Source organism: Geotrypetes seraphini, chromosome 6, assembly GCF_902459505.1.
Source record: "Geotrypetes seraphini chromosome 6, aGeoSer1.1, whole genome shotgun sequence".
In the NCBI taxonomy this organism is placed as follows: Eukaryota; Metazoa; Chordata; class Amphibia; order Gymnophiona; family Dermophiidae; genus Geotrypetes; species Geotrypetes seraphini.
Window position 1 is genome coordinate 219,198,857 of NC_047089.1, and position 13,522 is coordinate 219,212,378.

General features: G+C 44.3%; 1 protein-coding gene across 1 annotated transcript in view; it reads left to right on the forward strand.

Annotated features, from left to right (window-relative positions):
• The window catches only part of XPO7 (exportin 7), a 174,297-nt gene that overhangs the window by 148,521 nt on the left and 12,254 nt on the right, over positions 1-13,522 (forward strand). Inside the window, exons 20-21 of the mRNA XM_033950080.1 lie at positions 5,676-5,782; positions 6,984-7,072. Of these exons, the coding sequence (XP_033805971.1) occupies positions 5,676-5,782; positions 6,984-7,072 (196 nt within the window). The remainder of the gene's footprint in view (positions 1-5,675; positions 5,783-6,983; positions 7,073-13,522) is intronic.

Consider the following 13,522-nt stretch of genomic DNA (forward strand, 5'->3'; position numbering starts at 1 on the left):
CTTATTTAATCTGCCAGGGTACCCCAGCATCTGCTGGAGGCGCAATAGTGGTGGAGACCCGCACCATGTGCAGACAAGGACCTAGAGTTGAATCAGGTTATCTAGTCTGACAACTGGGAGAATGGAAGGTCCAATTCCATGCTCTTTTGTCGCAGAACACAGTCTCCCTGCAGAGTCTGGTTCTCCGCATGAGACCAGTGGACAAGAATCAGTAGTGGTCCTGGACCAGGGGAAAGACCCCATGGTGTGGTGGCTGTTCAAGACATCAGCGCTCCCAGGCATAATGGCTAATATGCTATGTGAATTGCAGCTGGAGTTTCCACCAGCCTCCACATCATAGTGTTCAATTATGAGCAGGTCTGACCATGTTCTTTCCCTTGCATCCTGACATAATGAAGCTAGCCACTGACCACTGGGAGTCTCCAGAGGGGTCCTTGTGAGTGGCCAAGATTGTGGCCTATTCTTACCCCATGGCTCTGGATTTTCAACAGCTGTTTGTTCAGCCAAAGGTAGAGTTGCTGGTAGCACAGATCACCAAGCAGACTTCCTTGCCTAGTGAAGGAGGTATGATGATGAAGGATCACAAGATAGATGTGGTTCTCAAGAGGCAATTTGAAGCTTTAGACTTAGGAATTAAAGCATCAGCCTTGGCTTCCTTTGTGGCACGTACTTGCTACACTTGGCTATTTAGGCTCCCAGCCTTGGAAGAAGATGAGAACTTTCAGATGATCCTTTCTGGGGTTAATTATGTAGCAGACATTATTTGACATAATAAGAGTCATGAGCAAGGTGTCAACCTGTTCTATCTCCACCCAATAAATGTCTATCAGACAAGGGGAAGGAGACTCGGTTTCTAAGCTTAACCTCAGCAGGCTTCCGGGTCTAGCAACCTGATGGCCAGCGTTACGGTCCGTCGCCTTAAGACCTTGTCAGACAGCAAACACTGGTTGGCTCAGAGTTCAGGGCGCAGGAAATTTCGAAGCGCTCAATTCCATTCTTGCACAGGAGGCCAAGTGATGCAGAGGTCCTTTCAGGGATCATGACGGTTCAGCAGGGACAGAAGTCAGCAAGCCTCTGGCTCTTGCAGCCTCCAAGAAAGCGCAATGACACCAGGTCAGTAGTTATCCCCACCCCCAGATAGGGAGCAGGCTGACAGCTTACTAGATCGTCTGGTCATAGGCGCTGATCATTGGGTCCTGTAGGTTGTTCAAGAAGGTTACAAGATCAAATTCTGTGCTCCCCTTCCAGACCTCTTTGTAGATTCCCTGGCTGGTCAGCCGGCCAGCTGGAGAGAGCTCCGAGTTTGGGCAATGGTGCCTGGATCTTCGCACCATAAAGCCAGTTTTGGACAAGGGTTTGGGCAGATACTTCATAGTGCTAAAGAAAGGCTCAGACAACTGAATGCCAATTCTGGACCTCAAGTCAGTCAATGCTGCACTGAAAGTACCATGCTTGCGCATGAAGACCGTTCAGTCATTGCTGTGGTGGCGCCTGAGGAATTCCTTGCCTCCCTCGATTTGACAGAGGCATATCTCCACATTCCCATTTTTCCGGTTCACAGGAGAATATAAGAATTGCCATACTGAGACAGACCAAAGGTCCATCAAACCTAACTTCCTGTTTCCAACAGTGGCTAACCAAGATCCCAAGTAATACATTTTTATACTGCTTATCCTTTGAATAAGCAGTGGATTTCCCTAAGCCATCTCAATAATGGCCTATGGACTTCTCTTTTAGGAAATTGTCGAAGCCTTTTTTTTTAACTTTGCTAAGCTCACTGATTTCACCACATTCTCCGGCAACAAATTCCAGATTTTAATTACACATTGTATGAAGAAATATTTTCTCCAGTTTGTTTTAAATCTATTACTTAGTAGCTTCATCACACGTCCCCTAGTCTTAGTAGTTTTGAAAAGAGTGAACAAGCATTTCACTTGCACCCTTTTCACGCCACTCAGTACTTTATAGCCCTCTTATCATATCACGCCTGAGCTCTCTTCTCTAAGCTGAAGAGCCTTAGCTGCTTTAGCCTTTCCTCAAAGGGATGTTTTCTCATCCTTTTAATCATTTTTGTTGCCTTTCTCTGCACCTTTTCTAATTCTGCTACATCTTTTTTTAGATATGGCAACCAGAATTGCATATAGTTTTCGAGGTTCAGCCACACCATAGAATTGAACGTAATACTCCAGGTTGAGGTTGCACCGTGGAGTGATACAGAGGCATTATAACATTCTTAGTCTTGTTAACCATCCCTTTTTAAATAAGTCTTAGCAACTGGTTTGCTTTTTTGGCCACCGCCACACATTGGATGGAAAGTTTCATCGTATTATATTACATTAGTGATTTCTATTCTGCCTTTACCTTGCGGTTCAAGGCGGATTACATAAGTATTGTTATGCTAATAAGAAGTACATATTGTTAAGATATTAAGAAGTACTTAAGGAATAGTTAGAATATTTTCTCATTTGCTAAGGAGTAGTTGGCAATTGCCGGAGGTGTTCTGCAATGACACTCGGTTCTTTTTCTTGGGCACTAACCCCCAATGTGGACCCTAGCATCTGGTAACTCTGATTTGGGTTATTCTTCCCAATGTGCATTACTTTGCATTTGTCTACATTAATCTTCATCTGCCACTTGGATGCCCAATCTTCCAATTTCCTAAGGTTCACATGCAGTTTTTCACACTCTGCATGTGTTTAGTGTCCTCTGCAAATTTAATCATCTCACTCATCATTCCAATTTCCAGATCATTTATAAATAAGTTAAATAGCACCGGTCCCAGTACGGATCCCTGTGGCACGCCACTGTTTACTCTCCTCCGTTGTGAAAAATAACCATTTAACCCTACCCTCTGTTTCTATCCGATAACCAATTTCTAATCATAGAAACATAGAAATAGACGGCAGATAAGGGCCCACGGCCCATCTAGTCTGCCCACCTTAATGTCCCTCCCCACAACTAAACTTTGCAACCTATCCCATGATTCTTTATTTTTCTCAGGAGCCTCTCATGAGGAACTTTATCAAAAGCTTTCTGAAAATGTAGATACACATGTTCATTCACACCTTCAAGGAAGCCAAGAAAATTGGTGAGGCAAAATCTTCCTTGGCTCATGCTGACTCTGTCTCATTAAATCATGTTTGTCTATGTGTTCTACAATTTTATTCTTTATAATTGTTCTCACCATTTTGCCTGGCACTGGAGTCAGGCTTACCGGTCTAATTTCCCGGATTTCCCCTGGAACCCTTTTTTAAAAATTGGCGTAACTTTGGCCACTTTCCAATCTTCAGGTATTAAGACAATTTTAGCGACAGGTTACAGATCACAAACAGCAGGTCATCAATTTCATATTTGAGTTTTTAGTACTCTGGGATGTATACCATCCAGTCCAGGTGATTTATCACTCTTTAACTTGTCGATTTGGCTTAGTATGTCTTCCAGGTTTACTGTGATTTCTTCCAATTCCTCCTCCTCATCACCCTTGAAAACCATTTCCCATTCAGGAAGATTTCTTACATCTTCTTCCATAAAGACTGAAGCAAAGAATCAATTCAGTCTCTTTGCTATGGCCTTATCCTTCCTGAGGACACCTTTTTATTCCTTGATCATCCAGCGGTCCCACAGATTTCCTCACTTTTTTTTTTTTTTTTTTTGCTTTTGATATATCTAAAATGAATTGTTACTATGAGTTTTTGCCTCTTTGGCAAGTTGTTCTTCATACTCTTGTTTAGTTTTCTTTATTAGTGCTTTGCATCTAACTTGCCAGTGCTTGTATCTCTTCTTATTTTCTTCATTGGGATCCTTTTTCCATTCTTTAAAGGATGTTTTCTTGTCTGTAATAGCCTCTTTCACGTCACCTTTTAACCACTCTGGCTCTCGTTTTCTCTTCTTTCCACCTTTTTTTAATACATGGAATACAACTGGACTGGGCTTCCACGATGGTATTTTTAAACAACATCCACACCTGGTTTACACTTCTGACCTTTGCCACAGGCCCTTTTATCTTCTTTCTAACCATTTTCCTCATTTTATCATAGTCCTCCTTGCAAAAATTAAATGCCACTACAGCAATTTCTTTTACAACCTCACTCCAGTCATCATCTCAAATTCGATCATGTTATATCACCGTTTCCCAGCGGACCCAACACAGTTACCTCCCATACTATGTCCTGCATTCTACTAAGGACCAAATCTAAAATAGCTCTCCCTCTTGTTGGTTCCTAGACCAATTACTCAAAGAAGCAGTCATTTATAATGTCCAGGAATTTTACCTCCCTAGCACTCCTTGATGTAACATTTATCCAGGTCAGTGTTGGGGGTAGTTGAAATCAATTAAATCAAAACACACCACTCTCTTCAAGAACAGTCCAGGAAGTAGCTGTCAACATAACACATAATTTGCCAGCTTTCCTAATCTTTGAAAACATTTCTTCATCTATCTGCTCATTCTGTCCCAGGGGACAGTAGTATAACCCTACCTGTATATTCCTTCCCTTCACACATGGAATTTCTAGCCTTATGGATTCCACTCTGCAATCTGTGTTGATAAAAGGAATGGGTGATTTACCTATGAGGAAAGGCTAAAGCAGCTAGGGTTCTTCAGCTTAGAGAAGAGATGGCTCAGGGGTGATGTGATATAGAGGTCTATAAAATACTGAGTGGAGTAGAAAAGGGTACATATGAATCGCTTGTTTACTTCTTCCAAAAATACTAGGACTAGGAGACATGCAATGAAGCTACTAAGTAGTAGATTTCTTTATTCCCTACCACCACTTTCCAGTATGTCTAGTTAAAGTCTAAATGTTCACAATCCCCTTCTTTTTGTATTAGTTTTATCTTTTATCTTATTTTAACTTGTAAACCGGCTAGATACTTGCTGATAGTCAGTATAGTAAAATTTAATAAACTTGAAACTAGAGAAAATAATTCTTCACACAATGTGTAATTAAACTCTAGAATTTGTTGCCAGAGAATGTGGTGAAATCAGTGGGGATTAAAACAGGTTTGGATAAATTCCTAAGAGAGTAGTCCATAGTCCATTATAGAGATGGCTTGGGGAAATCAACTGCTTATTCTAAGGATAAGCAGCATACTGTTTTATTACTTGAGATCTAGTTAGGTACTTGGGACCTGGGTTGGCCACTGTTGGAAACAAGATACTGGACTTCAGTCTGTCCCAGGATGTCAATTCTTATGTTCTTATGCACCATCTATTGTGAGCTTGGATATTTTTCTCTGCTGCCATCTGCTGGTATGGAGGCATAATACACATCTGGACTGGAATGGCAGAATTAAAAAAAAAGAAAAATTGACCAATTTTACCATTTAAATATATCTTTTCCAGCTAAGTGACTAAAGTGTGAGAATCACAGGGTGTTTCAAATTCAGATCAGTCTTTTATATTCAAATTAAGATACTATACCATACTATACATATATAAGTAGCCTGGTAGTTGAATGTAAAGGAAATTAGCATAGACAAACAGTCTTATGCTCTGAATCTACAGCCATTTATAATTCTATCCCGTTCGTTGTGGAAAAGGCTGTAGTAAAATATTTTGTGTTACCAGTATAGGAAAGAAGTGATGCCTCAGTATTTTTTAAATCTATATTAATAGTAAATTCTGATCTTAATAAGGAAAGGCATGTTGATTATGATCATTTGCTTTCTCTCAGGAGAAGATGAAGATCAGTTTGAGCAGTTCATGCTGCCCCTCACAGCTGCCTTTGAGGCTGTGGCACAGATGTTCAGCACCAACACGTTCAATGAGCAAGAAGCAAAAGTGAGTCCCTGCTGCCAGCTTCTAACTGGCCTTCCTTTGTGTGGATGTTTGGGGAAGACACTTAATCTTCAGCCCTCCGCATAGGGGAACAAAGAGGGGGGGGGAGGCAGTAAAGCAAGGCCTCTGTGCTGTGGTGTGGCTCTTAACAGTTCATGAATCAGCCATTTTGAACCAGGTGGAACTCCACAGATAACAGAACATGATGCAGTTCAAACAGTTAATCAATGAACTATGCAAGCCACAGCAGGGAAAGAAGGTGAGAACCATGTTACAGGAGGCGCAGCTAGATTGAAGCCTCAGCTTGGGACACAGGAAAAGAAGTGCTCAGGGACTCTCATGCTGTGAGAGTATGCCTTCCCCTGCACCTGCATGACATAGCATTTAACCTATTTTTTAAATATTTTTTTTTTTAAGTCTACCCAAAAATGAAAAAAAGGATAGCACCAACAAGATGTACATTTTTTTTGCATGAAGGCAATGCTGTATGATATGAATATTGTAACAAATATGTAGGAGGAAGGAGATGAAGAGGTGGTGTAGAACCTTCCAAGAAAGGAAGAGTAGTTCATGTTCAATGGATTTGAAAGCTTATTTTGCTGGCAGCTTATTTTTCACTAAATCCTGCCTGTGAGATAGTTTTTCATTGGGAATATAAGGCTGCAAGTCACAGGAAATTGGTTGATCCAGTAAATGATTTGCTTTCCTTATTTGAGTATAGGAAAGAAGCTTATCAGTGCCTTCACCATTATTATTAATATCTTAATAGCTCAGGAAATGGGGGCATAATTGTGATCTTTCTATGAAGATATAGAAAGGTTACAGATTCCAAAATGTGATTTAGTTATAATCAATGGCCACTAGCCTACAGGCCTTGGTTCCCAAGATTGTGTAGTGTGGAATCAGTAGACTTTAGGGGTACTTTGACTACTATACTGTTCTAACATAAACTCTGTTGAAACTGCGATGGAGCTGTTTGCATTGCTAAATTTGTACCTTTGTCTTGAGCAGGACATAGCAAATTGTTCTAGGGTACCAGCAGCTCCAGCCATAAGTTGTTTTAACACAGCAATATGGGGAATCTAAAGTGCGTGTATGTATATATACTTTGTGTATATAGATAGATAGATAGGACAGGGACATGTTTTTATATAGATATATATATTTCTGTTGCTTATATTTTCGATGTTTGCTTTCTTACCAGAGGACGCTTGTTGGTTTGGTGAGAGATCTGAGAGGAATTGCTTTCGCCTTCAATGCAAAGACCAGCTTCATGATGCTCTTTGAATGGATGTATCCTGCCCTATCTGCCTTAGGACAGTGTGGATCAGGAGCAGAGGTGGCATCTGCTCCCCAATGCCTTTACGTCCAGCCCTCTCAAGCCAGTATCACTTAATGTACTACCGAACATCACATTTTAAATTAGCAGAGGTTATTTTGCACAGCTTTTCATATGATTCTATTCATTCTTCTCCAAGAGCAAGAAGGATAAGCAGCATTCTTATTCATGGGTGATGTCATATGATGCAGCCTAGCGTAGTAAGTGCTCCTCAGAGTTCTCTAGAAACGCTAGGAAGCATCCCACTGTGTGTGTGCACACATCTTGCCCATCATCGTCATGTGGGATCAGTGTAGTCCTTTTTTTCCATAGAGCAATGTGGACCCATTTTGCAATCCCCACCTGCCTTCCTCATTGCGGTTTTGCAGTGTCTCAGGTGTGTTTAAGTCTCTCACATTGATCCGTTGTTTCCCCATCTTCCCTTTTAGATTTAGTCAGGTTTTTTTGGCACTTTTAAGTTTTCTTGTTTTTCAGCAGCCCACTAGGCTTTCTTCGTCCTTGAGTACTTTTTCAACATTGAGCCATTTGATTTCTTTTTGGCTATTTTTGTATTATATCACACAAAACTCCCAGTGGTTTTAAGAAGTGCAACAGAACCATGTCCCTCATAGACCCCCATAATTGGTCCCAGCAGTGCATAAGCTCTCCTCTTGTACTTTGTTCACAGATATCAGAAAGAGGTATTAAAGTCGGGAGTAATAGTGCAAACACATTTTTTGTCACCTAATAGAATGGTGCAGTTCTTACAGATGGGGTATATCTCACTGTAACCAGCAGGTGGAGACTGAGACCAAAACTTGGTTGTGGTATATTAGCTGAGGCTCCCCATACCAACCAGTCTTTTCTCAGTCTCCAGCAGAGTTTTAAGACTATTTTGGCTCCCCCTGTTAGGGCTGTTGGAATTTATTTGGACTCCTGGATGGAGCTTGGGACGGGTCCTGTTTGGGGATCCGTCTGATCTTGGGGGGTGTTAAACCTGGTGGGATTTGTGCAAGGTCCCTCCCCCCTTCCATCTCCCCACATTTTTGTAGAGGTGCCTCAACTGTCAGCCTGGCCACCGATCCCGGTCAGGCCTCTGGCTTAGAGATCCGGTGGAGTCTGTTCTGGAAAAAAAAAATCCTGAGGCAGTACCAGTCTGAAGGGCTCATTTCCCTTTATAATTGCTGTCTTTTTTTGTTTTCTCAACTAACCAGCACTTATTTTTACAGCTAGGGTGTGTTTAAGCACAAAATGAGCATTTTGGAAGGGAAAAAGTGCTCATTGCACTCCAGATGTGAGGCACTCACGGCTGGCCTGTGCAAGCAATGTACAGGCCGGAGCGGTGGGGGATCCTCATTGGCATCGGGTGTTGGCAGCCAGGGAACCCCATCGCAAGTGCCTTGCGAGTCGTCAGCAGATCGCGGGGAAGCCCGGGCATCCATCTACGCCCACGTGGAAGTTGCCCAGCCACCAACGGTCAGGATAAAAAGGATTCCTGTACCACCAAAGTGGCTGGGGATTCCCTTACCGCTGCTGCCGGCTTGCCTGCTTTAGCAGCTGGGACAGTTCAGGCTTCCCAGACGCTACAGGCCTCTGGAGCTCCAGTTTTGGCAAGAAGCACTTTCATTATTTCAGTGTCCTCAGGTGACTTCCCCCTATATTTGAGAGGCAGGGGCAGATCTGTGCTTGGCCCCTGCTGTGGCAGGGAGTCCCTTGAGGCCGCCAGGGGTTTTTCCCCTGGATTTTGTTTTAGCACTTTGCAAAGCTTATGTGCTTGCGGCCGGAGGTCCTGCTTCCAATGCGAAGGTCTTGAGGGTATTTTGTCCTCGACATCCTCTATGGTCCAGCCCCAGACAGCACTGGTTTTGTCCCCCTCTACTCCTCTCTCATACAAGCGGCCTTGGGTCTCTTGGGATGAGGATTTTTGTAATGAGGAGCAGGAGCTGGACCTTTGGGGAGATCTCCAGGATCCTCTTGGGGGATCGGATTCCGCCAGCGGTGGATTTGCGCGCCCACCTGCTGGTGAGGATGCATCAGTAGTGAGCATTTTTCAGCGGGACGAGCTTCATGAGCTAATTCTTCAGGTTTCAGTGTTAAAGTTTGAGGACACCTTGTCAGAGCTCTGGCGTATGGTGGACCCCTTGCTTAGGTGGATCCGCTCTGTTTCCCGCTCTTTCCCTATGCATCAGGATATTTGGGATATGCTTGCTCAGTAGCAGGTGCCGAAGGCGCCCTTTTGCTTTTCGCGTTCTGTGGCCTGCCTTTATCCCATCCTGGAGGGGGATTAGGACGCCTTGAAGTCACCTGTGGTGGACGCAGTGGTTTCGGCCATTGTTAAGTGGCATACCGTGCCTGTAGAGGGCGACGCTGCCTTGAGGGACCCCAAGGAATGTAAGTTGGAGTCCCTCCTTAAGCAGAGTTTTGATGTTACTGCCCTGGTGGTCCAGACGCTATGTGTGGTGGTCTGGTTGCTTGGGTGTGTTTTCGCTGGGCCAAGCATGTCCTTGACCGTGAGTCTGATAATTGGGACTTATTAGAGCAGGAAGTTGCCAAAATTGGGATGGGTGTTTCTTATCTCTCGGAGGCCATGTATGTCCTCTTGCGAGCTTCTGCCAAGTCTATTGCTTTTGGAGTGGCTGCCCTCCGTACCGTGTAGCTTTGGGCATGGTTTGTGAATGCGGCGTCAAAAGCTAAGCTGACGAAATTCCCCTTTAGGGGGTCTTTTTTGTTTGGTGAGGATTTGGACCAAGTTGGTTCAGACCTTAACAGATTCCAAAGTGCCTCTTTTGCCTGAGGATCACGCTAGGCCAATGTCATGGGGTGGCACTGCTCGAGGCGTAATTTCTGCTGTCTCCACCCTGATCGAGGGGCCACTTCCTTTCAGTCTTCTGGATCTCCCCGAAGCAATTTCTTTCAGCGCATGCAGTCCTTTTGTGGGGCCCGCTGGGGAGCTGGAACTTCCTCCGCTGCCCGTCCTACCCAGTGACTTCTTGCCGGCGCCTACTCTGGTTCCGGTGGGTGCCTGATTGTGCAACTTTTATCCAAAGTGGGCAGAGATCACGTCCGATCAGTGGGTCCTGGAGGTGATTCGGGACAGTTATGCTCTGGAGTTTGCCTGTTCATTGCCAGATCATTTTCTCCCTCGGGTGGTGTGTAAGAAGCAGGCCTTTCACTAGATCCTTCAAAGATTGCTGGATCTTTAAGCAGTGGTCCCAGTGCCCCCGTAGGAGTGTGGCACTGGCGGGTACTCGATTTACTTTGTGGTGCCCAAGAAAGAGGGAACCTTTCAGCCCATCTTAGATTTGAAGGGGGTCAACAGGGCTCTCAAAGTTCCATCTTTTCGCATGGAAACTCTGCAGTCTGTCATTCTGGCGATTCAGCCGGGGCAGTTTCTGACTTATCTTGATTGGACGGAGGCCTACTTGCTTGTACCAATTCGGGCCTCCCATCAGCATTTTCTTTGCTTTGCGATCTTGGGTCAGCACTTTCAGTTCTATGCACTTCCCTTTGGTCTGGCAACAGCTCTGCGGACGTTCACCAAGGTTATGGTGGTCATAGCAGTGGTGTTGCGCAAAGAGGGCATTCTGATTCATCCCCTACCTGGTCTTTGACCTAAGGACCACCGCGTGAGCGGATTGCTGGGCATGATGGACCACTGGTCTGACCCAACAGCAGCAAATCTTATGTTCTTATGTTGACTGGTTGATTCGAGCAAAGTCATTACAGGAGAGCACCTGGATCATGGCTCGGGTGGTGGAGTTCTGCAGTCGCTGGGCTGGGTTGTCAACCTATCCAAGAGTTGGTTGGAACCTTCTCATCGCATGGAGTGCCTTGGGGTTCTGTTCAACACCTCCTTAGGGAAGGTCTTCCTCCCAGAGGCCCTGGTAAGCAAATTACAATCTCAGATTCGCCTGCTTCTGGTGTCCTCGGTGCAGGTTTTCCTCCAAGTCTTGAGGTTGATGGCGGCTTCCCTAGACGTGGTAGGATGTGCTCGGGCTCACTTGTGTCCACTTCAGAATGCTCTTCTTTGGAGATGGTTGCCTGCAGTGTGGGACGCTATCAAATGCTTTGTTGAAGTCCAAGTACACGATGTCCAGGGACTCCCCTATATCCAGCTTCCTTGTCACCCAGTCAAAGAAGCTGATCAGATTGGATTGGCAGGACCTTCCCTTTGTAAATCCATGTTGATGGGGATCCTGTAGATTCTCCTCGTTCAGAATCGTATCCAATTGGCGTTTGATTAGAGTTTTCATAAGTTTGCTCACTATCGATGTGAGACTCACCGGTCTGTAGGACGGAGGCTGCGAACTACAGACTGGTGAATCTCACATTGATAGTGAGCAAACTTATGAAAACTCTAATCAAACGCCAATTGGATACGATTCTGAACGAGGAGAATCTATGCATTTGTTTTGCTGTTTTGACCTCCTGTTCGGAATATTTTTATTGTTCCAAGTTAGTTGTGTACTAGATTCTGCTTGGCTATTCAGCAGACTGGGTTGGTATATTCAGCTAATATACTACAACCAAGTTTTGGTCTCAGTCTCTACCTGCTGGTCACAGTGAGATATAACCCATCTGTAAGAACTGTACCAGTCTACAGGCTACAAGAAAGAAAATTAGCAGGTAAGAATCTAATTTCTCCTTTAGTGCCAAGAAGACCAGTCCATCAATTTTGGCATTGGAGGCATCAGTCTCTATGGCTCTGGGAGCTGCATTGAACACTAGATTTGCATCAGCATCAAATGGGCCTCCATGTTCCTCAACATCAAGTGTCTTCCTCTACATCCAGGAGGTATTCTGACAGCAGCAAAGAACCTACTATTCTCAAATGCATAAATTCCCTGTTGCGCCCCCCACCCAAAAAAAAAAAAAAATAACCAGGGTTCTCACTCCAACCACAGCAGCAGAGAGCCCAGAAGGAGGCCCCTTGTAACCTCAGACCAGTGGGTTCTAAAATAGTTTGGGTAAACTATGCACTTCAGTTGAAAGGTTCGCTCCAAATTTCCTACCGAGAGCATTCATTTTAAGCTCTTAGCACCAGGAATTGCTTATTAAGGAATTCTCCATTTTGGGAAGAGATTTTATTCCAAGTACTTCTTAGTTACCAAGAAGACAGGGGAATTTCATCCTATTTTAGTCCTAGACAAATATCTGGCAAAACAGAGGTTCAGTATTGCTTCCCTAGGCAACCTACTCTGTGATTCAAGAACAAGATCAACTATGCTCTCTGGACTTGAAGGATGTCTATACCTACATACAGATGCATCCCAGTCACAGGAAATATCGCATTCTGCGTTACCATGCAGTCTGAGGGTGCATGCATTTCCTTACCTAGGCAACTGGCTGATCAAGAGCACATCAGAGGAAGAAACAAAAAAATTGAGATGCAGAATTATTTGGGTGCTGGAGGTAGCCCAAGCCTTATCTCAGGCCATTCCAGTAATTGAGTTAATTGGAGCCCTGCTAGACATGTCTCAGGCTAGTGCTTTCCTCTCATCTCTGTGGTTCAGGGTTGCAGGAATCAATTGTATTAGCTCAACAGATGTTGAGGTTTTTAAGCCACATGGCCTCCATTGTGCTTGTCACACCCAGTGCAGTACTTCAGTTTGATGACAGTTTAATAGACCCTGTCTTTCCAGTGAACTCAGGCTTCGGGGACCTTCTCTCAGGAAATATCTAATCCGGTGGCTAATTTGGAGCACTTTGGAAAAGGAATTCCCATTTCAAATTCCTCAGTCCCATAAGACACTAATGACAGATGCATCTAACCTGGGGTGGAAGCGCCTATAAACAGGCTTCACACCCAGGGTCAGTGTACTCAGGAGAAACAATACCATATCACTCTCCTAGAGCTCAGAGCTATCTGGAACATTCTAAAGGCTTTGAGATTGGTTGGCAAACCAAATTATTTTGATCCAAGCAAACAGCGTACTGTGACAAGAAGCAAGGAGATATAGGCTTGTACCTCCTGTGTCAGGAAACAATCAGGATGCAGAGATGGGCCATCTCCCATAGGATGGTGCTCAGAGCCACATACCTGGTGGGGAAAATCTACTGTCTCATTAACAGACTGAGTCAAGTCAAGCAACTGCACAAGTGATCTTTAAACATAAGCATTGCCTGAAAGATCTTTCGAGAGTGGGGCACCCTCCTTGGTAGATCTTTTTGCCATTAAACTAAACAAATCCCTCCTTTCTTCTAGACTGGAACAGCCTCCTAAATTGGAGGAGGGGTCATTTATATATGTATCTTCCAATGATAGGACTAAGGAGCCATGATTCTCATCATGCCATACTGGCTGTGGCAGATATGGTTCCCTCTACTTCAGCGGTCTCAAACAAGCGGGCCGCATGTGGCTCTCCAGGTTTTATTTGCGGCCCGCAGTCTGGATGCGATCATTCTCTTCCTTTTGGAGCAGCAGC